Below are 27231 nucleotides of genomic sequence, written 5' to 3' on the forward strand. Positions count from 1 at the left end.
GACAATAAATTCTGATTCTGAAAAGTCAGTAAGGTCCTGAATAAAACAGCTTGGGGAGGAGGAGCACAGGCGATAATTGGACCGAGATATCATCCGCTTAGTTGAAGCTGCCCAGGGTTTGACATGACGAGTTCTTCTCCTGGTCACAGACATGGGATTTGTTTTGAATGGATGGACTCCTACCAATCCTCTTGCAAGACACCTTTATATTACATTTCTTTGTAAATTTCCCAGACATTGCTTGAGTTACAAGGAGAGACTGGAAAGGATGGAGCTGATTTTATAGAGATATATAAAAGCCTGAGATGCACGGATAAGATGAATGGTCACTTTTTTCTCCACAGTAAGGAAATCTAAAGCGAGAGAGCAATGGATTAAAGTGACAGGAAAGGTTTACCACTCAGGATTTGGACAAGTTGACAAATTAAGCTGTGGAGATGGGTACAACTCCAGCTAATGGGATAGCATCATCTCAACTACACCAGATTATTGGTCTGTGGGATCAGTTTTTCTGATCTGCAACCTTTTCTCTCTGAAATTGAGATCATGATTACCTTATTTGAGTTGGAAGTCCAACTCCAGAAGCTGGTGCATAATTTACATCTATCTGGAGGATTATCAAAAGCAAAAGAAAAATTGCCAATAAAATCAGAAATAGCTGGTTAGTTAAAAATGCACAATTGGTAGAAGTGATGGTGTCCAAGGAGACAGATGGCGTTTCAGGTTGCGGTCATTTCCATTGAGTTTACATTTGTCTTTGAGCTTATGCGCTGGTTCATTTGGTCTTTCATCTGGGGAAAGTGAAAAAAGCAAGTCTCTAGGTGATAAACAGTTTTCTCCCCACCCCCTTGCTTTGGAATGAAGAGATTTGTTCTTCATAAAGATTCCATTGTGTCTTTGTGCATGGCCATTGGTGTTCTGGAGTATCCGCAGAGAACCTGACTCTGGTATTAAGATACTCTCTTAGTTCTCTAAGCTGCTTTTACAAAAGATTATTTTACAAGAAAGAAGCAGGAGCAGGTTGTAGACATCACAGACGTCTTGCATTTCCCGTATCAAGATTATAAACATACTTTTCAATGAGATCCCCTCTCATTCTTCTAAAATCTAGAGAGGAGGAGGGTGTCGGGGCTGAGCTTTTAATTGTCAGTCCTCTCCTCTTCCTCCCCATCCCACTGTGAAACTTACAAAAGTTTTAAAAATATATAAAGATGAAAATGCAAACTCTTCTCCACAGCTAAAGAGAAAGTTTAGGAGCTTTCATCAGAACTGGAAAATGTCAGGCATAGAGCAAGTTTTTGGACACAGGGTGAAGGGGGAGGTCTGTGTAGCGTTGGAGGGTGGGACATGTGAAATGACAATAGGGTTGGTGAGGCAAAGAAATGGAAGCCCTGAAGGTGAAAATGCAGAACAGTTCTTTAAATTCATGGAAGTAATTTGGAAAGAAGTCTGAAATTTAAGATGCAATAGGGTGCTGAGGGCAAGAAGGGGTCTCAGGCGCTGAAGGCTTCCTGATCATGTCGGAGATTTGGAACTGGATCTCAGGTGGCCAATGAATCAAACAAAAATCTTTGTGGCCTCAGAGGCTGCGGGAGCGCTGGAGGCAAATCCACGGACACTCAGTGACTCAGATGGGACTCTCTTTTGCTTCTCTTCCTCTCATACTGTAAGGGATGCCGTACAACACTACCAACAGCTAGAGAATGAGGTGCTGTTGTGCATGGTGGTATCAAAATTCCTTGGGACCATGTTGTAGGATCAGGGTGGAGAGCTTGGTGTGGGTGATGTCAATTCTTTAAGCCCCATCTTTGGCTCTCCCTCATCTCCTTTCTCAGTTTAATTCTGTCCAAACTACCCCTTGGAAAAATAAACTTGGCTGTAACGAAGTTAAATCTTGAAAACAGTCCTTTCATTCTGTGAGATTTAAAATTTGCAACCTGCTTGGTCAGTTTTGAGCAATGTAAATGCCACGCAAGCTCTTTGACTTAATATCAAGTAAATGGGTTACCTAATTTTGAATTCTCGACAGGATATGTTGTAGTACACTGTGCCCTCGACCAGAGTGCTTTGAGTATCCTGTTATACCACGTGAGCACATTTCTGTTGTGGTTTTGGAGGTGTTAGTACATTTAAACACTCCCAGATCAACAAAGATTTCTTCTGAAACAATCATTAGGAGAACTATTGTGTGTTTCTGACTGAATCAATAATCCCAGGAGTCCAATCTGTTTTAACTTGTGTTCTTTGACTCCCTTGCTTTGGAATGTTCTGTCTCTAGTTGATTTGTGAAGCCCCAGAATAAACTCATCTGAATTAGAGACCTGGGGTGCCTTCTGAACGGTGACCCATCTTCTGAAGATTATCGATCCAGGGAGTCAATGGTGGTTTTCTGTTGTTTTGAAATCTTGACCATAATCTGATAAATAAAACTAAAATGAAAGAAAGAGGAACACAGATAAGATTGTGGCGTTGTTTACAAGAATTGTTGGAGCAAATTGTGTGGGAGCACTTACAAGAAAGTGATCCTATCCTTGGTGGTTTAACTTGCGCTAACTTAAGAGGTGAACTGTTTGAAAGGTTAATTTAAAGGCACAGGATCAGACCAGTTGAATCATGTCATATTTGAGGTTGGCCACAGGTATGCTAATGCAGAGCAGACAGTGCCAGGTTCTTGATGTTACGGGAAGTGGGGTAAACCACTTCAGCAATCCCCTTCTGCTGCCATTAGGCCAAAGTAGCTCCAAAGGGCAGGCTAATGCAGTAATAGAAGTGTGTGTCATGGTACAGAAGATTTGTTCACAGACAGCTGAAGGTGTCCTGTCACTAGAGAAAATACTATGCCCACTGTGGTGGAAAAGGTTTGCTGTAACGTGATGTGACATTTGTGTTGGACAGTATGAGGCTGCATGCGAAAAGGGAGAGGTGATGGACGTGGGGCTGCTGCACTGCTTGCAATTGGGGCAATGTCGTGAGAGTTCTGCTCTCCCTGCCCCCAATCTAAATAGATTAATGAGGAGGAGGGAAGATTAACAGAAATGATGCAATTTATCCATTTTCATTATGAGGCACTTCAGAAATTTAAACTAATGTATAGTCCTCGTGAGCTTCAAAAACCATTCTGCCAATGTTGGAGAAGGGGGTGGAAGAGTGGGTGCCACTGCCCTGACCCTGACTCTCAAAAGTAGTCCCCACTTCTCAAAGGTACTTTTATGCTAAATCATAGATGTGTTGTGGGGAAATGGGGGGGGGGTGAAGGGTGTGCTGTGGGGAAATGGAAGTGGAGGGTATTGGGGTGAAGGGTGCGCTGTGGGGGAATGGGGGTGGAGGGTGCGTTATTGGGGAATGGGGGTGGGGAGAGTGCATCGTGAGGGGAATGGGGATGGAGGGTGTGTCATGGGGGAATGGGGTGGAGGGTGCGTTGTGGGGGGAATGGGGGTGGAGAGTGCATTGTGAGGGTAATGGGGATGGAGGGTGTGTCATGGGGAATGGGGTGGAGGGTGCGTTGTGGGGGGAATGGGGGCTGCGAAGGATGTGTTGTGCAGCATGTTTCAGCATTGGGCTCCTCACGCCCTGCAGAGCTGAAATATGTGATAGGGAAGGGGGACAAATGGAGCATGGACCAGAACCACTGCTGGTCGACCTCAGCAGGTTGAGCAGCATCCATTGCTGAAGGGTTCTGACCCGAAATGTCGACTGTACTTTCTTTCCCATGGATGTTGCTCGACCTGCTGAGTCCCTCAAGCAGACAGGTTCAAATACCTCTGTCCACACGCATCTTGTGTCACTTGTTGATCTGGAGCTTGAAGCTGGGCCATCTGTCATTCATTAGTCAACAGTCGCCTCGCCTTTCCCACTTTGCCTGTGATGTGTTTCTGATCAATCAGCAGTGACTCGGAGAGAACTGAAGTGCTTCTCACCGTTACCAGATCAGCAGGCAGCTCAGAACATCACGCAGATTTCTCTCCCCTCAACGGGCTCCATCTATATCTCCCACTGCCTGGGAAAGGACCCTTCAAACCCTAGACGTACTCTCTCCTCCCATTAGGGGGAAGGCTGAAGAATGTGATAGCACGCACTAACAGGCTGAAAGACAGTTTCTTCCCCACAGCCATCAGGCTCCTAAATGAACCCCACAACAGTGCTCTCACGCTGCCCTTGGTGCTAATCGATCTTCCTTTTCTTGTATTCCGCACTCTGTAAATTATACTCTTTGCACCAGTGGTTTCCAAATTGCCCCCCCCCCCCCCAAACTTGTATAATACCTTAAATAATCCCTATACCATCGGTGCTCTGTGATTGGTAAGGGATTGCTTAAGGTGGTATGTGAATGGGAAGGGAAGGTTGAGAACCACTGCTCTAGACCCAATTTTACTGAAATATTTTGCTTGAGAAAAATTTGTCATTGTTCCATTTCCTTTGGAGTTATGAAACCGTGCACATAATGAGTCAATGAGGTACGATGAAAAGAGTGGTTTTCAAACTTTTTCTTTCCACTCACATACTACCTTAAACAATCCCTTACTAATCACAGAGCACTTCTAGCATAGGGATTGCTTAAGGTGAAATGTGAGTTTAGGGGTGCAGTTTGAAAACTACTGCTTTACACAGTTGTCTGAATGTGAGAGAAGACCTGTTGGTCTGTTTGCAGAAGAATCCTTCTCACTGGACTAGTCAAGTTTATTGTAATCTGATTGTACAAGTCCAACCCGATGAAACAACATTCTCCCATCCTCAGTGCAAAACACAAAGGCACACAACACATACAAACAGTACATATGCAGGACAATTATTAATATATGCAAATAAATAAATATGGTTTCATTAGTATAAGTCTCAGAGGGTTAGTGTGACCAGTTCCTTTGGTCGTTCAGCATTCGCGCGGCCCATGGGAAGAAGTTAGGTATTTTATGACAAACTGTTTGGGTCCACAGGGAATGGCCTTGTGTTTGCCCAGACATGAACCCATTGCATCCGCTCATTTGTTTCTATCTGTGTTGAAAATCTTCTCTCTATGTTGTATCCTCTGTTCTATGAATGCAGTGTCATTGGAAGTGTGGGATTCTGAGCTCTTTGTCCAGTTGTCTTCCCAGAGAATAGTGGAGGCCCTGACCTTGGATCTTACAGTGCCAGCAGTCACATCCTCTTGATCTGAGCATGTGGTGTCTGACTCCTGATGTTCGACCTGTACAATTCCCAGGCCAGCATGTCATGACTTGGTCTTCAATTCCAGCCAGTAGTCAGAATCAGAAATTATTGTCATGAACACATCTCGAAATGTGTTGTTTTGCGACAGCATTACTGGTGCAAATATTGCTATAAATTACATTTTTTTAAAATAACTATATTCGTCCAAAAGAAAAGTGAGGTAGTGACTGGTTCAATGTCCATTCAGAAATCTGGTGGCGGAGGGAAGAAGCTGCTTTTGCACCACTGAAGATTTGCCATCAGGCTCCTGGACCTCCTTCCTGATGGTAGCGGTGAGAAGAAGGCATGGCCTGGGTGGTGAGGGTCTTTGATGATAGAGGCTGCTTTTGTAAGACACTACCTCAATGGAGTGAAGATAGATGTCCATGATGGTGTTGACAGAGTTCACAACCCTCTGTTGCCTTTTCCTGTCCTGTGCATTGGCACCTCCATAACAGGCAGTGATGCAATCAGTCAGAAATTTTCAAGTCTTTGGTGAGATACCCAATCTCCTCAGAAATATAGTCGCTGGCGAACCTTCTTTGTGATTGCATCAATATGATGGCCCCAGAACAGATCTTCAGAGATGTTGACACCCAGGAATTTGTGAGAATACATTGTCTTTGGGAAGACCACATGAACAACTTCGGAATACATTAACCTGACTATTCCCTGCATGGTTTTGCCCCACGTTGAGTTAAATTTTTCAAGTGAATTCTCAACTTGAGTTCTCGTTTGGTTCCACTCTCTTTACACATTCTTCATGTATTATTAACGTTTGCTTTTCAGAGTGTGGTAGCCATATCTTTCCTACACTCAGACAGCATCCAGTCTTCCCCCTATCCCAAATTCACATGTGCCAAATGGAAATTTTTTCAGACAATGCACAGCAAGATCTCACACTGTAGTAACACCTGAACAATGTTTGGGCCACTGCTCTGCGACAATTCCATGTCTTCTCCAGGAGGCCTCTGCACTATGGGTCTCTGTGTTCTCCTCTCACGCGAAGGCAATCTCTACGGGTTGTTTCGCTTTGATTAGGTGCCAGGCTGCATCTGAAAACGAGTGTTGGGCATCACCAAACTGCGTGTGTGTGGTGCAGGCCTGCGATAGGCTGCTTTGAAGACAGCCATTTCCACCCCTGACTAGTCAAGTGGCACCTCGAATATCTCCAGCATGGTGCAGGGTTGCTCAGCTTGAACCATTCTGGAGTATTGAAATTCAATATCCCTGTGAAGGCGCGATGAAATGTGGCTATCAATTTCTGAATTTGTGTCAGCTTCATCATACTCCGTGTCTCGGTTTTAATCTGACTCATCAGTCCCTGCACAGACAGAAAAATGAACTTCCTTCACACGTTGATGTGATGCTACATTGAAATGTTCTTGATCTCTGTTCCTTATGCTTGTCTCAGGGTCTTCCCCTCCGGGGGGGGGGGGGTCTTACCCTCAAGAGATTGTGCCATCATAACATAAACTCTTAACATAAGTTAAGAATAGGTTGGGCCCAAAATTCATCATTGACCAAATCTGGGACATGAGCTGGGAGAGGAGATAACAGGTATTGCAGGCTGCAGTGGCGGACAATGAGGGGTTGCTTGTATGGGAAGGATATGTCCCAGTACTTGGATATGGAGCTTTTGTATTCATGATGTAGAGGCCATTCAGCCAGCTAGGTAGTGCTGGCTCACAACAATCCCATCAGTGTCAATCATATTTCCCTTCAGCCTATTCATTTTTCTTTACAGCAGAGAAAGTGGCAGTTCAACCCATCAAGTCTATGCAATCCCATTCACTTCTCATTTTCCTGTCAGGCTGTACGAACCAAATTCCCACCAACCTCTCATTTCTCCTGTGCAGTTGTCTTCCCAGAGAAATTGAAAGCATCCAAATAGCACACCGCTGCTGGTCTTTGGGATGGGAGTGGAAACTAGAGCTCACAGAGGGCACCCACATGGTCACAAGGAGAGCATGCAAACTCCACACAGGCAGCACTTGAGGTCCCTGGAGTGGTGAGGCAGCTGCTTCACCGATTATACCACTGGGTCTTCTGCTTCAAGGAGTGAGCCCAGTGACTGCAGCTGAAGTCCAGCAATGTTTGTGAAGGGTGTGGCAGACGGAGCCTGGGGGAATCTCGTGAGGCAACAGTCCATTCCATTGAGATTAATCCTCAAGATGGGAAACTAGAAGAAGCAAAGTGAGAGCCCAGAGAAAATTATTAGAACAATCCACTATTTATACTGGGCTTCATCTTCAGTTTTTCAAAGTGTCCTAGTTACGTCAACTTTTCCTTTTCTATGCTAGGGTTTTTCCTACCTCTCAACCGGCAACACACATTTTATGATTTTTCTCAAATCGGATTGTCTCTGCATGAACGTGGCAACGTGTTTCTGAACGCCACTCATAAATTCATGCTCTTGGGAACTAGGGATCTGGACTGGGATCCATGAGGGTGCTGATGGTGAGCAGGGCTCCTAAAGGCCTTGGACTCTGACAAATCACTGATGGTATCGGGGGTGGAAACTAGGGCCAAGGAGGGAGACCTGGATGTCTGGAGCTCAGGTTCACCACTAGACTGGACGGGAAGCTGTGCAGCTACAGAGGTTGTGGGGCGCAGGAAGCAGTGGCAGGATCCACAGACCCTCAATATCTCTGAGGGTCTCTCTTTTCTTATGGATGCAACAAAACCTGCTAAGTTTCTCCAGCACTTTAGTGTATTGCCTCGACCCTTTCTTGAACTCTTCCCACTCTCTCTCTTCTTGACCATGATGAGTGGCTCTTCTGTTTCTGACCCTATAGAGCAAACAAAATCAAAATTACTTGCACAATGAGGTGCAACCTTGAACCTTGGTCCCTGTACCCTGAGCTGATGGAGAATCCCTGGGTTGCAAGGTTGAAAGCTTTGGTAGGTTGCCAAGATGTGAATGTCCCATCCGTCAGAGGAACTGGCAGACAGCAAGGGAACAGACAGGAGCAGCTGAGGCAGCAAGAATAAGCTTCGCAATTCTGCTGCTTGGATGTGGTGAGAATGTAATTGCTTTCAGCTAATTAAATGAACAGCTACAAAGGATCAGTACATTTCCAGAAACCTCCGGGACACCCGTAGTTTCCTGCTGTTTGTCAAGAAATGTGCAACTCTCAGACGTATGAGCTTCGGCACGTGGCAATGAATGGAGCAGGGAAAAATAATGCTGGCAGACAGTCGTGAAACTCCACTGAAACAAGGCAGGGGAAACCACACCACCCACACTCAGTGGCTGCACTGCTGGAGCTGTCAAACAGACACGTGCGTCAATACCAATTTGATTACTGAATACCGTGCTTGCTGTCGAATTAATAAAGCTAATTCCCTGCTAAATCAACCTGCCTGCAACACAGACCATTTGCCTGTCAAAGTGGTTGTGAGTGATGGAACAGCAGTGTCACATCTGCACCTTGTGGTTCTGCTGGTTTTCCACAGGTTAATAGTTGATGTGAAGCAATGCAGATCGGCCTATGTGACTTGTTGGGTGATGACAATTTGATGAGTCTGTGTCCTTGCTGAAGATGGTGTCCGTGGTTGGTCCTTCATGCCTCCACAACCAGGCTTTGTATGTTGAACGGTGAGAATATGCTGGAACTGCTACTGTAAATGCAACTTCAGTTTGCTGCAAAATTAGTTGACTGCACGGATAACTTCTAACCCAGCACCCTCTTAACAGACCGTTAAAAGATGTTTCTGAGCTATCTCCCTGGAGTTGACTCTCGTTCCTTCACTTTTCATTGTGGGAGATTTTTTATTTTTTTCTTCATTTCCTTTAACTTTCCCCTTGTGCTTTTAATTCCGTCTTTCCTTGCTTTGAGCAGCTTGTAAGTCACTGAGTTCATCCATAAAAGTAGAAACTGAAGATCAGTGGCTAGTGAAGTACCGCAAGGATATGTTCTGGGACCCCCTGCTCTTTTGTGATTTTTATAATGACTTGGTTGAAGAGGCGGAAAGATGGGACAATAAGTTTGCAGATGATACAAAGGTTGGAGGAGTTGTGGATGGAGATGAAGGTTGTTAAAGGCTACAAAAAGATATAGACAGGATGCCGAGGTGGGCAGAGAAGTGGCAGCTGGAGTTCAATCTGGATAAGTGTGAGTTGATGCATTTTGAATATTTTATTTTAAATTTTCCATTATTAAACAAGGAGAACACATTACTGACTGTTACAGAGTATATCAATATCTTCCAGCAATCTGTGTATTTATGTTTTTCCCCCTCCCATTCCCACCCCCAAGAGAGAGAAGGAAAAGTAGAGGTAACAAGAGAAAGAAGAAAAAAGGAAAGAAAGAGAGGTGTTTCCAGTGTGTATCAGTAGAAGCTATGGAGCCACTTCTGTAGCTACTTTTCTTAATCCATCTGTCAGTAAATCTCTACAAGTCCTTTTGTTGGGGTGTGGTTTCAGTCGTGCACTTGTGCACTTCAGATATGGCTGTCATATTTTAACAAAGGTGCTCTGTCGGTTTCTAAGATTATGTGTAATTTTTTTCCATGGGAATATAGACATGCATCTTGCCAATCCACTTGCTGATATGAAGAGGGGAGTCAGACTTCCAGGTCATGGCTATGCATTTTTTTTTGCTAGGGGCCAAAGAGATGAATACAAATTACATTTGGTTAATTTGAAGCTTATGTCTATGAGGTTCCCTAATAGATACAACATTGGGTCCGACGGGAAGGTTAGCTTCATTATTCTAGTTAGTATGTCAGCCAAATCCTGCCAAACCTTTGCTCAGGACTAGGTTGTATGAATGAATGTTGCCTACTCCACTCCACACCTAAAGCTAAAGCATGTTTCTAGTTTTGCCTTGTGGATTTTTTTGTGGTGTGAGGTAGAGCTGGTGCAGGAAGTTGTATTGAACCAGTCTGTATTTAGAGTTGATTACTGTTGTCACACTGTCTCTACACCAGTCTGACCAACCTCTTTTGTCAATTGTGATGCCCAGGTCTGACTACCATCTCTCTTGACCTGTCCAGCCGCAGTTTTGGGCTTTTACCTTGGAGTACTGAGTACACTCTTGATATAAATTTGGGTGTGTTTCCCAGTGGAAGAACCCCTAGATGTAGGTGAGGTCATTGTAGGGTCCCACCTGTCCCTTAGGAATGATCTTAATTGGAGGAAACAGTGAAAGGTCCCATAAGACAAATCTATTTGCCTTTTAGCTGCGCAAAGGACATAAATTGTCTCCCCTCATAGCAGTCCTCAAATTTGGCGTCCCATTTGTATATGAAATCCTTCACTGTATTCTCCGCCATTGTGTGCAATCCCATTTGCATCCAAGTGAGTGGTTCCCCTGTCTCAAAGAAGGATGGCAGGAATCTCGAATATTTCTTAAAATCAGGCAAATCTAGTCGACACCCCCCCCCCCAAGCTGTAGTCTCATGTCAGTTTTTTTAAGGCTATTCTGAGTGCTTTCCCATTCCAAATAATTTTCTTACATTTCCATTCAGTGCCTTTAAAAAAAATTGCAGCAATGGAATTGGCAAAGACTGGAAGAGGTATTGGAGTCCCGGCATCTCCGTCATCTTTATGCAGTTGACCCTTCCCATTAAGGTGATGGGCAGATCCCTCCATCTCATTAAGTCACCTTCAATCTTCTCAAGCACAGGGGGAGTTGAGTTTGTATAAATTTTCCAGGTTACTATCAATTTTGATTCCTAGGTATTTTATAGCTCCTGCTTGCCAACTGAACTGGCTGTTTCTTTGGTATTCTTCATGGTCATATTTATTCAGTGGCATAATGTTTTTTTCTCTGTTGACTTTGTAGACCCTTGTTCTCCAGTGTGGTAAACAACTTTAGCATCTCTTGGCACCTTGGATTTACACAATTTCTCGTAATAAGTTTTAAATGTGTCATTTATTTCTCTTGGATTATGTGCTACTGAGTCCAGCCCAGACTGAACCACATTAATCGTTCTTAAAGTTTCCTCTGCTCTCAGTTGCCATGCCAGTATTTTATGTGTTTTTTTCACCTAGTTCATAATATTTTTGCTTGGATCACAGGAGTGTTTTTTTCCACTGTACATTTGCAGAATGTTGTATTTAAGTTTCTTGTTTTCCAATTCCCGATGTTCCTCATTCAATCCCAGATTTTGATATTTTTCTAATTTTGTGATCGCCTGTTCCAATGTCTCCACCTCAGTCAGGTGTTTTTTTTAATACTTTTGGTATACAAAATTATTTGCCCCTTAGATAGGCCTTTAGTGTCTCCCAGATTTTTAAAAAATGATTAGTTGAGGGGCAATTTGTTTCACAAAACAGTGCAGAAGTCTGGGTCCTTCAACCGCGTAGCATTAAGATGCCACCTTTATGCATTTACCCATTTTTCAAGCATTGTTATCTGCAAGTTCAACTGTGAGTGAGCTGATAGTTGCCTTGTTAAATATTCTGACTCAAGCACTCTGCTTTCCAACCAGGCAGACATCAGAAAATAATCAATTCTGGTGTGAGAGTCAAGGGGCTTCGAGTAAAAGGAGTAGTCCCTAGCTTGCGGGTTCCTCTGTCTCCATATGTCTATCAAATTTAATTCTTTCATAAAGGCCGCCTTGGACCTCGTCGGTGTCTTTGTTGTCTTATCTAGAATAGGGTCAAGGCAAAAATTATTATGTTCTGTTTATCTTCTGCATAGAGGTTTAGCAGTGTCGATGGTTGTGAATATAACTGGCAGTACACCATTACAAATCTCCCGGCTGGGTCTGTAGCTCCACTACTCACCACCATGGGGACATTTTTGTATATTAAAATGGCTACCCCTCCTTCCCAGCCATAGAACTGAAGGAGGAGGAGAATACTTGCCCCACCCAATCCCTTTTAAGTTTATCATGTTTCCTTTTCATCAAGTGTGTTTCCTGTAGGAATATTATATCTGCTTTCAATTTTTTAAAGAGAGCCAGGACCCTCTTCCTTTTTATAGGGTTGTTTAAGCCATTCACATTAATACTAATAAATTTGATATTCTTATTCATTTGTTTCTATATCTTATCTTTTCACCTCCATCACCCTCATTGGTTTGTCTTAAATGGCACCTTCCTCCTACCTTCTGTCGTTCATGGTCTCTCCATGCCGATGTCCACATCAGCCACAAAGAAGAATAAGAGAAAAACGAAATGCCCCCCCCCCCCCCCTACTCTCCCCATAGTCAAGTCTAGGTAAAATAAAATAAACATTAAAAAAAAAACCCAGTTTATCAAAGTTAACAAGCAAAACATTCAAAATTTCCCTGTCCTCTGTTTTGGCGCTTTTCTTTTTTGCTCCTGCGCCATCTTCCCTCCTATGTCAAGTCTTCACGTGTACCATCATCTTTCTCACCTGATATGTCCTGCAGCCTCGCGTAGCCTCTTCCGCCTCAAGCTCCCATTATTTCCCCCATTTATACATTTTTAAAGAAAAAACAAGGAAAGTTTATAACCCTCCATTCCCTCTGAATCCCTCCCTTCCCAACACTTTGGGGATCCAGTGTTCAAAGAACTTCCCTTCCTCCCCCTCTTTCAGGCCCAGTAGTCGAATGTCATTGTGCTGACTGTAATTTTCCAGTTATTCCAACTTATCTATCAGCTGTTTTTTTGATAACATTCAGTAGGTCAGGCAACATCCGTGGAGAGAGAAGCAGAGTTAATGTTTCAGGTTGATAGCTTTTCATGGACTTGAAATGTGGACTCTGTTTCCTTCTCCACAACGCTGCCTGCCCTGCTGAGGGCTTCCAACATTTATAGAGCCTTGAATTTATTTTGCTCTCTCAATCCTTGTGCTGCTGGTACCCCAGCCTTCACCGTTCTCTTTGGGTTTGGAAGCGGAGTTTTGCTCGTTCACCTGCAATTGACCATCGAGGAGCCTTTCTACAGAGATGAACATGTTTATGCTGAGGATGGTTTTCCCAAATGCATCAAGGTTTAACACCCTGCTGCCACATCCTGCTGACGGTATAATTACACAATGTCTTTCTTAGACTGGACAATCTTTCCACCACAGATTTCTTTGCTAATTCACCATTTTAAATGATCAACCAGTTTGCTCAGGAGCAGAGTCTTGTGCAAACATGTCCAGGTTTGCTTTGAATGTTTCCCACCATCATTTTGGTTTCTGTGACCTTTAACCTCTGACGATGCCTTCTCTTATTACAGCATGGAAGGCGGGGAGCTATTCAGCAGAATCCAGCACCGAGGGGACCAGGCATTCACTGAACGAGGTAAGACCTTGGCTTTATCCTTTGCCACAACAATAGGAAAGCATTGTTGGTGATGAAGAAAATCTAACCAGGAAACTCCTGCCTTTGTTCCAGAGGGTTCGGAAATCATGAAGAACATTGGGGAAGCGGTTCAACACCTGCACTCAGTGAATATCGCCCATCGGGATGTGAAGGTAAGCAACCCATTCGTCCTGTGCATGGTGCTGGAGAAACCTAGCAGGTTGTGCATTGGTGGGAGGTGAAAGGCTGGTTGTCCTGTGGTCCTAGAGGAGAGGGCAGTAAAAAGCTTTGTGGTTTCCAGCATTTTCTGCTTTTTGTTCTCCAGCCAGCCAGGATAATAATTCATACCTATGTCACAACCTCTTTGGGCAAAAGGTACAGAAGCTTGAAGTCCAGCTCCTCCAGATTCAAGAACAGTTTTGATCCAACTGCTGTCAGTCTCTTAAACCTCTCCATTCTTCCCTGACCATGAACTACTCCGGGATAGAACCATAGAATGCTACAGCACAGAAAACAGGCCCTTCGGCCCATCTAGTCTGTGCCAACCACCACTCCGCTAGTTCTTTGAACTGCTCCCATTCCATAACCTTCCAGACCTCTCCCATCCATGTATTTATCCGATTTATTTTTAAAATTTAAGATCGAGCCCACATTCACATCAGTTGGCAGCTCATTCCACATTCCCACCACTCTGAGTGAAGAACTTCCCCCTAATGTTTTCCTTAAACCCTTACTCTTTCATTTTAAGACTATAACCTCTCGTATTTATCTCCCCAATCCAAGTGGATAAAGGTTTACTCGCATTCATTCTGTTTATACCTCTCATAATCTTGTAAACCTCTATCAAATCTCCTCTCATAAAATCCAAACCTGTTTATTCTTTCCCTGTAATTCAACTCCTGAAGACCCGGCAACATCCTAGTAAATCTTCTCTGCACTCTTTCAATCTTATTAATATCCTTCCGATAGATAGGCACCCAGAACTGCAGACAATATTCCAAATTTGGCCTCACCAATGTCTTAAGTAACTTCAACATAACATCCCAACTCCTATACAAAATACTTTAAAGGCTAAGATGCCAAAAGCATTCTTTACCACCCTCTCCACATGCGACTCCACCTTCAGGGAATTATGTATCAGTATTCCCAGATCTCTCTGCTCCTCCGCACTCATCAGTACCCAACCATTTACTGTGTAGGTCCTACCTTGGTTTGTCCTTCCAAAATGCAACACCACACACTTGTCTGCATTAAACTCCATCTGCCATTTTCTGTCCCATTTTTCCAGTTGGCCCAGATCCCTCTGCAAGCTTTGAAAGACTTCCTCGCTGTCCACAACGCCTCCAATCTTAGTGTCATCAGCAAAGTTTCTGATCGAATTTACCACATTATCATCCAGATCATTGATATAGATGACAAACATCAATGGTCCTAACATAGATCCCTGAAACGTACCACTAGTCACAGGCCTCCAGTCTGAGAAACAACCATCCATTACCACTCTCTGTTTTCTCCCACACAACCAATTTCAAATCCAGTTTACAACTTGTCTATGGATACCTAGTACCTTAACCTTCTGAACTAACCTCCCATGTGGGATCTTGTCAAAGGCCTTACTAAAGTCCATGTAGACAATATCCTTCATCTCCTTCTTTGGCTTGGCTTCGCGGACGAAGATTTATGGAGAGGTAAATGTCCACGTCAGCTGCAGGCTCGTTTGTGGCTGACAAGTCCGATGCGGGACAGGCAGACATGGTTGCAGCGGTTGCAGGGGAAAATTGGTTGGTTGGGGTTGGGTGTTGGGTTTTACCTCTTTTGTCAGTGAGGTGGGCTCTCAGGTCTTCTTCAAAGGAGGTTGCTGCCCGCCGAACTGTGAGGCGCCAAGATGCACGGTTTGAGGCGATATCAGCCCACTGGCGGCGTTCAATGTGGCAGGCACCAAGAGATTTCTTTAGGCAGTCCTTGTACCTCTTCCTTGGTGCACCTCTGTCACGGTGGCCAGTGGGAAGGCGATGGTCCTCCATTCTGGAGACGTGACCTACCCAGCGCAGTTGGATCTTCAGCAGCATGGATTCGATGCTGTCGGCCTCTGCCATTTCGAGTACTTCGATGTTAGGGATGAAGTCGCTCCAATGAATGTTGAGGATGGAGTGGAGAAAATGCTGGTGGAAGCGTTCTAGGAGCCGTAGGTGATGCCGGTAGAGGACCCATGATTCGGAGCCGAACAGGAGTGTGGGTATGACAACGGCTCTGTATACGCCAATTTTTGTGAGGTTTTTCAGTTGGTTGTTTTTCCAGACTCTTTTGTGTAGTCTTCCAAAGGCGCTATTTTCCTTGGCGAGTCTGTTGTCTATCTCGTTGTCGATCCTTGCATCCGATGAAATGGTGCAGCCAAGATAGGTAAACTGGTTGACCATTTTGAGTTTTGTGTGCCTGATGGAGATGTGGGGGGGCTGGTAGTCATGGTGGGAAGCTGGCTGATGGAGGACCTCAGTTTTCTTCAGGCTGACTTCCAGGTCAAACATTTTGGCAGTTTCCGCAAAACAGGACATCAAGCGCTGAAGAGCTGGCTCTGAATGGGCAACTAAAGCGGCATCGTCTGCAAAGAGTAGTTCACGGACAAGTTGCTCTTGTGTCTTGGTGTGAGCTGGCAGGCGCCTCAGATTGAAGAGACTGCCATCCGTGCGGTACCGGATGTAAACAGCGTCTTCATTGTTGAGGTCTTTCATGGCTTGGTTCAGCATCATGCTGAAGAAGATTGAAAAGAGGGTTGGTGCGAGAACGCAGCCTTGCTTCACGCCATTGTTAATGGAGAAGGGTTCAGAGAGCTCATTGCTGTATCTGACCCGACCTTGTTGGTTTTCATGCAGTTGGATAACCATGTTGAGGAACTTTGGGGGGCATCCGAGGCGCTCTAGTATTTGCCAAAGCCCTTTCCTGCTCACGGTGTCGAAGGCTTTGGTGAGGTCAACAAAGGTGATGTAGAGTCCTTTGTTTTGTTCTCTGTACTTTTCTTGGAGCTGTCTGAGGGCAAAGACCATGTCAGTAGTTCCTCTGTTTGCACGAAAGCCGCACTGTGATTCTGGGAGAATATTCTCGGCGACACTAGGTATTATTCTATTTAGGAGAATCCTAGCGAAGATTTTGCCTGCAATGGAGAGCAGCGTGATTCCCCTGTAGTTTGAGCAGTCTGATTTCTCGCCTTTGTTTTTGTACAGGGTGATGATGATGGCATCACGAAGGTCCTGAGGCAGCTTTCCTTGGTCCCAGCAGAGCTTGAAAAACTCATGCAGTTTGGCATGCAGAGTTTTGCCGCCAGCCTTCCAGACCTCTGGGGGGGGGATTCCATCCATACCTGCTGCTTTGCCACTTTTCAGTTGTTCATTTGCCTTATATGTCTCTTCCCGGGTGAGGACCTCATCCAGCTCTAGCCTTAGGGGCTGTTGAGGGAGCTGGAGCAGGGCGGAATCTTGGACTGAGCGGTTGGCACTGAAAAGAGATTGGAAGTGTTCTGACCATCGGTTGAGGATGGAGATCTTGTCGCTGAGGAGGACTTTGCCGTCTGAGCTGCGCAGCGGGCTTTGGACTTGGGGTGAGGGGCCGTACACAGCCTTTAGAGCCTTGTAAAAGCCCCTGAAGTCGCCAATGTCCACGCTGAGCTGGGTTCGTTTGGCGAGGCTAGTCCACCACTCATTTTGGATCTCCTGGAGTTTGCGCTGAAGATGGCTGCATGCGCGACAGAAGGCTTGTTTCTTCTCTGGCCAGGACGGCTTTGTAAGGTGAGCCTGGTGGGCAGCTTGCTTCTTTGCCAGCAGCTCCTGGATTTCCTGGTTGTTTTCGTCGTACCAGTCCTTGTTTTTCCTGGAGGACAAGCCCAGTACCTCTTCAGTGGATTGCAGTATGGTAGTCTTCAGCTGATCCCAGAGGGTTTCAGGGGACAAGTCCGTGAGGTGGATTGCATCCTCAAGCTTTGCTTTGAGGTTTGCCTGGAAGTTTCCTCTCACTTCGTCTGACTGCAGGGTTCCAACATTGAACCTCTTTCTGGGGGCTTTACTGTTCCTGGACTTTGGCTTGAAGTCAAGGTTGAGCTTGCAGCGAACCAGCCGGTGGTCAGTGTGGCATTCCGTGCTGGGCATGACCCTGGTGTGGAGAACATCTCGTTTGTCTCTTTCTCGCACCAGGACGTAGTCCAGGAGGTGCCAGTGTTTGGATCGGGGATGCATCCAGGTGGTCTTAAGGCTGTCCCTCTGCTGAAAAAGGGTGTTTGTAATGACAAGCCGCTGTTCTGCGCAGAGCTCCAACAGGAGGCGCCCGTTGTCGTTGCACATGCCGACACCATGCTTGCCCAGGATTCCTGGCCAGGTTTCTGAGTCTTTGCCAATGCGAGCGTTGAAGTCGCCAAGGATGACAACCTTGTCGGCTGTAGGGGTGCGTTGAATGAGGTTGCGCAGATCAGTGTAGAACTTGTCCTTTTCTGCTGGTTCCGCCTGGAGGGTTGGAGCATAGACACTGATGAGGGTGATGCGACGCTTGTTTTGAAGGGGGAGTCGCATGGACATGATCCGGTCCGAGTGGCCTGTCGGGAGGTTTTCGAGTTTGGAGGCAATTGAGTTCTTGACCATGAAGCCTACAGCAGATAGGCGTCGTTCATCCATAGGCTTGCCAGACCAGTAGAGTGTGTAGCCCGTGCCGCGTTCTTGGAGGCTGCCTACATCTGCAAGGCAGACTTCACTGAGAGCGGGTATGTCGATGTCAAGTCTGAGGAGTTCATGTGCGATGAGGGCTGACCGACGTTCAGGTCGGTGGCTGTCAGCCTTGTCTAGCATGGTTCTGATGTTCCAACATGCTAGCTTGAGTTTGTAAGCATCTTTTGAGGGGGAGGACGTGGAGGGGGAGGACGTGGACATGTCCTCGGGCCTGCGCAAAGGAGCTTTTAGGTGGAGTGCAGTGTACACAGTACTGGCCCCACCCTTTACACCCATGGTTCGTGTGCCGTGGCCAAGCAAGCTGGGATGTGGCAGCGAGGTCCTTGGGTCGTAGGTTTTATATTGGAGTGGCCTTCTCCTATGCAGGTTTCTTACCCGGGCTGGAGGGGCCTGCCTCCCCTCCTAGGTCGGACCATACTGCCCGGACCGGGGCCAGGGCCGCCACTGCTTTCCCTGTGCCCGGACCGGGGCCTCCGCCTGCTTCGCTCTTGATAATCTCCTCAAAAAACTCTACAAGATCCGTTAAACATGATCTACCATGCTGACTGTCCCTAATTGGCCCACGACTGTCCAAATGCCTATATATCCTATCTCTCAGAACTTTTTCCAATAATTTACCTACTACTAACGTCAGACTCACTGGCCTATAATTACCTGGTTTATTTTTGGAGCCTGTTTCACTGGGAAGGGGGTCCATAAACTTCAAGCAGAGTCCTGCGGGGGGGGGGGGGGGGGGTGTGGGGGACGGTAATAGCTAAAGGAAGGTTGAGAAATAGCTGATTTAGACTAACATTTCCCCTGCGATCTTTGAATTTACAAAGCGTGTACTGCAGAAGGGCAATTGATAACCATGTTGTTCATCATTAAATACTGGTTTTACTTCAAACTTTCACTGATAAGATCATTTTCAAGCAATGAAATTTTCCAGAGTTGTTATGGAATAAAGAACTTTTTTTGCTTTTCAAAGTTGATTTCAACCTCTGTCACCATCTGACCGTGCACATCTCATTGAAACTTTCCAGCAATTGTGAAACACTTTCTATAGATGTGCAAGAGGCATTGATCGTGTGGATGACCAGAGGCTTTTTCCCAGGGGTTGAAATGGCTAACACCAGAGGGCATAGATTTTTTTTTTTTTTTTTTTTAATTTTTTTATTTTTCACACCATAAATCACATTAGCCATGATATACACTATTTCTTTTTCACACATATACAGTGACTTTTTCTCCCCCCCCCCTTTCCTCCCAAACCACCCCCCCACCCCCCCCCTCATCCATTTTAGGTATACAATCTAGGTTGCATTAAGCCAGTCAGACAATGTTGTCATTCAACAAAATTACACCAGAAATTCTACTGAGTCCATTCTTTTCTTTCCTTCTCCTTCCATCAACTTAGGTAATGTTTGTCCCCGGTAGGTTTTCGCTATTGTATTTAATGTAAGGCTCCTATACTTGTTCGAATATTTCAATATTATTTCTTAACCAATATGTTATTTTTTCTAATGGAATACATTTATTCATTTAAATTTGGTAGTTTCTTCCTTTTAATTTGGTTATGTATTCCATTAATATTTAAAGACATATAGTTCAGCGTAGCCCTTTTATATTTTGTTTATCTTCTCTTTCCGTTTTTCCATCATTACCTTTCCTCCTTTTCCATTTCTGTTTTCTTATTTTCAACTCTTTATAAGACAACATTCCTACAACATCTAACATTTTCCTTATTCTCCTATTTCTATCTTATTTATCCCCAATCTCCCCTTCACCTCCTGAGTTGTCCTTTATCCCTTGTCGGACAACCACATCTCCCCTCTCCATTTGGATTTGCGAATCCACTCGCAAGCGTCAACTGATTTTGCAGTGACCGCTATTTCCCCCCACCCCGCCTCCCCCAGAAAAGATTTCACTTTTCATATGTCACAAAGGTCCCTCTTTTAATTCCCTCCTTATTCTCTCTATTCCATTACCTTCCCTTATTAATTCTTGTCTATACTATCTATATTTTCCTCTAAGTACAGATACATTCACGTATGCACATTGTCTCTATTCACTCTTATACCTCTTTACCTGCATACATATCAATCGTGATCATTTTTACTCTCATTACCCGTCTTCATCCCTCAGTCTATTTTTGTCTTTACCCACATACATATCAGTCGTGATCATTTTAACTCTCATTACCCGTCTTCCTCCCTCAGTCTATTTTTGTAATTGTTCTGCAAATTTTCGTGCTTCTTCTGGATCCGAGAATAGTCTGTTTTGTTGTCCTGGAATAAATATTTTCAATACCGCTGGATGCTTTAGTATAAATTTATACCCTTTCTTCCAGAGGGCATAGATTTAAGGTGCTTGGGAATAAATACATGGGGATGTAAGAGGTATATTTTTTCACACAGAGAGAGGTGGGTGCTTAAAATGCATTGCCGTCATTGGTGGTGGCGGCCGGGACAATAGGATCCGTTAGGAGACTATTAGATAAGTACATGGAACTGAGATATTATGCAGTAGGGTATTTCTTGGCAGCTGTTAGAGTAAGTTATTAGGTCGGCAAAGCACTGTGGCTGAAGGGTTGGAGCCCCCTTAGGACTTAGCTCAAAGTTTATGGGCCCCCTTCCCTATGAAACAGTCGTTTAGTTGGTTTCTTCCATACTTCTCTCGTGGCGACTACATAAAATGAAATATGTTTTATGATTTCAGTCAGTGTTCCCCTTAAATGTGCTGCGCCTTTGGCAGGGGTGGGGGGGGGCGGCCTGTGTGCATGGCCCCCATTGAGAATGGCTTTTCTGGAGTATCAGCATCTATCCTCCTGCAGGAGGGTAATTGACTACTTTATTGTAGTTGGTGGTAGAAATATTTGAGAGGGGAGGTGGGCAGAGAGCTGATGGCATGTAAAAGAGAATGGGTTACTTGGAAATAAGTGGCAGGATGGAAGCAATACAAGAGCAGGGATGTGATGTTGAGGCTTTATAAGGCTCTAGTCAGACCGTACTTGGGATATTCTGAGCATTTAAGAAAGGGTGTGCTGACATTTACAGCTCTTGGACTGTACTTGTTAGAATTTAGGCGAATGAAGGGGGGGGGGTCTCATTGAAACATTTTGAATATTGAAGGGCAGGACAGAGTAGATATAGAAAGGTTGTTTCCCGCAGTGAGAGAGTCTTGGACAGAAGAGCGTCTGCTTAGAACAAAGATGTGGAGGAATTTCTTCAGCATGAGGCTGGTAAATCTATGAAATTTGTTGCCACAGGAGGTTGTGGAGCCCAGGTCATTGAGTGTATTTAAGGCAGAGAATGATTGGCCAAGGCTTGAAAGGTTATGGAGGGAAGGCAGGGAAGTGGGCCTGAGTGGGGAAATGGATTAGCTCATGATTGAATGGTGGGGCAGACTTGATGGGCTGAATAAGCTTATTCCTGCTCCTTTGTCTCATGTTCTTGTGAAGGGTTGCTCTGTGAGATAGTAGGGACAGTGAGCTGAATGGCCTCGGTAAAGCTCTGAATGTTCAGCTCAGTTCCAATCTATTTCACTGTCTCATGCATCTGTCCTTTGGCTGCCTCCAACCAATCGAGGGCAAGCAAATGGGGAAGTTTACTGTGGTGGGATATTCACAGCTCTGGCCTTGCTCTTCATACAAGTGAAAGTGGCTTGTTGGAACTGTCCAACACCACCCATTCACCTCTTCCCAGATTATGAATAGGTGAACTGAGCTACATAAATTTAATTAGCTTCATTTAAACTTCAATTACTTGCCCTAAAATGCCTGGAATTTAAAGGGCTTCTATGACATGCTTTTTGTTAACTTAAATTCTCTTTCTTTTCAGCCAGAGAATCTGCTGTACACCTCCAAACGACCCAACGCCATCCTGAAACTCACAGATTTTGGCTTTGCAAAAGAGACAACTAGCTTTAATTCATTAGCCACACCTTGCTACACTCCATATTACGTGGGTAAGTTCACCAGCCCTGAAATCATCATGCATAACATTGTAGTGAAACTTGTGCACAACACTATTTTAATTAAAAAAAAATGTAAACATACTGCATTGGTAACAGACCATTTCGGCCCAATTTACACCCCAGTAACCTACACCCCCGGTACTTTTGGAACAATGGGAGGAAACCGGAGCCCCCGGAGAAAACCCATGCCGGCAAGGGGAGAACATACAAACTCCTTACAGACAATGCGGGATTCGAATCCAGGTCTGGTCCTGATCGCTGGTCCTGTAAGAGGCGTTACAACTTCACTTTTCGAAGTAGTTTCGAAAGATGTTGCAGTTAGTCATTCAAAAGTCTTGATCCCATGAATTACTTTTCATGAAATCTTAACTTGACAAATTCTTTTTATGGCACATAACTTGGAGGAGGATGTGAGGCAGGAGAATTGGGGTGAGGTGGGGCAGTTGGTGTGGGATAGAATAGGTGAGAATGGGATTGTGCAGGGGGCCAGCATGAATGGCCTCTTCATAAGTCATTGAAAATAAAAGTAAAATCAAAACATACAGAACTTGGATTCTCTAGGTGAAACTGTCAAATACTAAAGGGGAACGTTTAAACAAGACGAGCAAGGCCATTTTTTTTACTTGGAGGAGGCGGCTGGGGAAGGTGGTGGAATCAGGTACAATGGGAGCATGCAAGGAATGTCAGTGGAGAGATAAGGACCTATGTGCAAGTAGATTGGATTGGCTTCTGTCTGGAACCCGTTGGGACTATGGATTGGGGAGGGTCATGTGACTGGAGTCTAGCTGGAAGTCACCTCACTTACCAATCAAGGTTTAGAACTAGCCATCTATGAGCCTGATGCGTGATCACATGTCATCTGCCAGGGCCAGTCATGCATCAGCCACATTGTTTCTCGGTATACCGTGCCTGCGTGCTGTGTGTGAATTCTGTATGTAAATAAAGACCACTGTTGTTCATAACACGTATCCAGCCTTGATTCTCTTTCAACATATTGCTGAACACAGCATTGGTGCAGATTTGCGTCATGGGTGGCAGGAGCATGTATTCCTGCAGTGCAGTTCTGTGTTCTATCTCAATGACACATTCTCAGAATCAGAATATGGAGGGAGGTGGGAGTACTCTTTAACTGCCCCCGCAGAGCTCTGAATGTGGAGACAGGCAGGTTTTTGGCGAGTTGACGATTGTGGAAAACAAGCAGTAAAGTGAACCTTATCAGCCACATTGCTATTGAGTAGCAGAGTAGGCTGGAAGGGTGAAACAGCCTGGTTCGTCTCCTGGTTTGAGTGTCCTTGTTTCCCGGAGGAAAACTGTGCCCCCGCCATCGGGTCCCAACCCTGCCAGCAACCACTGAACTTTCACTTCGCACTGCAACTGAACAAAAATCTCAGGCTGATTCCAGTTTAAATGGCAGAATGTAGATTATTCTGATTGGATTGGAAGTTTTGCCTCATTGCTGTTGAATATTGGGAGTAGCACCAGAGCAGTCAGTTTTAGAATGGAAAACCAGCTTTTCCAATAATTACTGACAGTGAACATTTGGGCAGGAATTTATCAGAGCCAGAACCATCAGGCTGAGAAACAGCTTCTTCCCATGGGCAGTGAGACTCATACAAACCCTCCGTGACCCTACTATTTATTTAACCATAATATTTGTTGATTTTAATATTTGTACATACTGTTTGTCTGCATGTGTGCTTCCAATACATGGCACTGAGGACTGGAAAACGCTGTTTCATTGGGTTGTACTTGAACAATCAAATGATAAATAAACGTTTAGGTGTCTGGGTCAGATTTGGATGATAAAGTCGCAACAGGAATACTGAATGCAATTTGGGAATGAATTGGCAGCAAGAAGTTGGCAAGTAGCTGTGTTTGGGGAAGGTCTTGGAGCAGGTAACTGCTCAGTAATGTGATGGAGGAAAGACCTCAACAAATAGCACTGGTGAAAGAATATCTTTACAAATATTTGCCAGGAATAAAACCAAAGAGGGAGTTTTTTTCGGCATGGTTCTCAGTGGTGTCCCACAATGTTCAATTCTTGAGCAACCTCAGCACTCTTCACAATACTGGATGCAGATGAAGAGACTGCAAGATAAACAATATCTTTGAAAACCAACAGCCTGCAAAGTGATATTGATAAATCTCAAAATGTGCTGAACTGCATCATAGTCAGGCTCTGCATCACTTCCCACTTGTTCTCGTTGTTAATCATCATTTTTCTTATCCACATATATCCTACCCGCTGCATTTTGCACATCATCCTGTCTACAATTTTGGATCCGAGGAAATGCTTTGTGTATTTAATGTTGAGAGACAGTACTCACTGCAGAGTAAGTACAGAGAATTACAATTGACCTGTGAAAGTCGGAGCTATTACTGAAGATTACGATCTCCTTGTTGTAAGCTTAGAATTAGAATTTATCAGAATCAAAATTTATTGTCATGAACATGTCATGAAATTTGTTTTTTTGCGGCAGCGTCTCAGGGCAAACATTTTTATAAATCACCTGACAAAAATAAATAAAGCACGAAAAGTCCAAGTGAGGCAGTGTCTGTGGTTCAGTAATCATTCAGGAATCTGATGGCGGAGGGGAAGAAGCTGTTCTTGTGCCATTGAGTGCTCCTCTTCAGGCTCCTGTACCTCCTTCCCAATGGAAGCAGAGTGAAGAGGACATGGCTTGGGTGGTGGGAGCCCTTGAGGATAGAGGCTGCTTTAAGGCACCACCTCTTGTAGATTTCCTCGATGAGGTGGTCTGGTGCCCGTGATGTTGCAGGCCGAGTTAACAACCCTCTGGAGCTTTTTCTTGTCCTGAGCGTTGGCACTTCCATACCAGACAGCGATGCAACCAGCCAATATGCCAGGAATGCAGGAGCACTGGGAGGTCAGTCTTTTGTGTTAGTTTTCTAGCAAACAAGGTGACCTGAAAGAGAAGTGCAGACTCAATCCTATGTTCCACTTTCAGCCCCAAGGGATTCCTAAACTGCTGCTGTGAGACTGCAGACAGTGAACCACTTTTTATTCTGCAAATAGAAAATATTTGCAAACCCATGCCCAGTCTCAGAATGTTAACTCTCTATTGCTTTGACGCTGCCTGACCCTCTGAGCTACTCCAGCACTTCCACTGTGTGTCGAGTCAATGTGGAGAGTGTACAATGAACCCTCGGAGAGGTCAACCACATTGGCCAAGATGAGGAAGTGTAGTTGCAGTCACAGAGAGGTTGTGTGTTAAGACAAGTAAGTAGAGCTCTAAAGATTAGAGACCTAGACTAGAAAGGAGAGTGACATTTCCCCGCACCTTCTACAAACTCCAGATATTCTAGCGAGACATTTGATAGCCAATAACATGTCAATAATTTGTGATCATTACAGAAGTGTAGACTTCAGCCATGTAACAAGGAGAGCAGAGTTGCACAACTGTGTCAGGGTAGTTTACAGATTCGCCAGGACTCTGAAAGGGCCCTAGATATAGTTATCCTCAAGCCCAAATATTGTATAAATGTGCCATTGACCAAAAGTCGTCTTTACCCAGCAGAGGCCGAGTGAACCAGTGTGGCTTGTCAAACACCCATCTATTCTACTCAGTGATTACCTTCCTTTAACTAACTCCACTCTGATCCCCAATTGATTCTGTCAACCTCCCCTGCCCAGATTTTACCACTCACCTACACAAGAGACCATTTACTGTGTCTGGGATGTGGGAGGTCGGCACAACATCGTGGACTGAAGGGACTGTACTATGCTGTAATGATCAATGCTCTAAAACTCTGCAGCAGCGAGATGTGCAAGCTCCAAGCAGCACTCGAGGTCAGGATTGAACCCATTTTGCAGGAGCTGTAGTAACCCACCCACTTGCACTTTGATCCACCCACAAAACGTCTCCTTCACTTCTTCATAGGGCCAAAAAATCAGGGGGTGCCTTGACTGATGCTCAGCCAGTTTATTTCTGTCTGTCTGCAGTTTTCTATTTCTACAACAAATTGACAATCTTCCTTGGCCTCCGGTTCACATCCCCTTGCAACTCCAGTTTCAACTCTGGAAGCAGCGTGAGCAAACCTTCCTGCAAGGATATTGCTGCCCCTCCAGTTCAGATGCAAATCCTTCCCCTTTCCCTCCTCCCTTGGTGGGAGCAGCGATTGGGGAACCATTTATATGTCAATTTCCAACCCATTTTATCTGTCAGCTGGCTTGACGCAGTGCTGTTTCCCATGTCTTGTTTCAAAACATTGCCTGAACCCACATCAAGGGAATGAAGATAAAAGAACCCAAAACCCCTTCATTCACTGTGCAGACTTCCAAATAACCTGACTGAACTGATTATCTGTTTGACTGAAAATGCTTGATAAATATCAGTGGTTCACCAAGGCGCAGACTGGGTGTTGCACTCCCTCTGTACCAAGGTGGCACCCCTGACAGTGTGGCACTCCCTCTGTACTGGGATGGCACTGGCGGTGCACCACTCCCTCGACTGAGCTGGCATCCCTGAAGGTGTGGCACTCCCTCTATTCAGCACCTGACATGAGCGTACCACTGAAAAGCAACAACATGCAGAGAGCATAAAATTCAAATCGACAGACATCGTTTGATCATGAACACAGGAAGGTGCATGTTTCCACAGCACTGTAACCATGTCGACGTTCGGGATTATTTTGGGTCAATTAGAAAGGGTCAATTGAAGTCTGGCAAACTGGTGTGTAGGTGAGTGGGGTTGGGGTAGGTATTAACCGAAGGCCACAAAGGCAAGGTGGGAGTGTTTCCAGGTCAGAATGTCTGTGAATTGTTGAGGAGAGCTCTTCCAGTCACTTACCCACTAAAGGATGTGATATGACTTCCAATGGCTGTTTTCTCTTTACAGCTCCGGAGGTTCTTGGGCCTGAAAAGTACGACAAATCGTGTGACATGTGGTCGCTGGGCGTTATAATGTACATTCTGTAAGTTCCATGTTGACCTGTCTCTCCAAGTGTGTTGGATCTGAAAGAGCAAGTCAGAGGGAAACTTGCTGCCTGAAACACTAGCAATGTGCAACTGAAGTGGAGGTTGCATAACCCTTGAAGGTGTTCCTGTTGCAGTCATGTGCTCACTGCTTCTCAGAAATAGAAGTTCAAGCAATGGTGCAGGCTGTGCTGAATCAGCAAGGAGGGTGCCCCTCGCACTGGTTCCACCAGGTTGGCCTTGG

General features: G+C 44.9%; 1 protein-coding gene across 1 annotated transcript in view; it reads left to right on the forward strand.

Annotated features, from left to right (window-relative positions):
• LOC138765243 (MAP kinase-activated protein kinase 2-like) overlaps positions 1 to 27231 on the forward strand; it is a 161206-nt gene that overhangs the window by 116661 nt on the left and 17314 nt on the right. Inside the window, exons 3-6 of the mRNA XM_069942244.1 lie at positions 13330 to 13394; positions 13488 to 13567; positions 21919 to 22045; positions 26911 to 26986. Of these exons, the coding sequence (XP_069798345.1) occupies positions 13330 to 13394; positions 13488 to 13567; positions 21919 to 22045; positions 26911 to 26986 (348 nt within the window). The remainder of the gene's footprint in view (positions 1 to 13329; positions 13395 to 13487; positions 13568 to 21918; positions 22046 to 26910; positions 26987 to 27231) is intronic.

The sequence above is a fragment of the Narcine bancroftii genome, chromosome 5 (assembly GCF_036971445.1).
Source record: "Narcine bancroftii isolate sNarBan1 chromosome 5, sNarBan1.hap1, whole genome shotgun sequence".
Lineage (NCBI taxonomy): Eukaryota > Metazoa > Chordata > Chondrichthyes > Torpediniformes > Narcinidae > Narcine > Narcine bancroftii.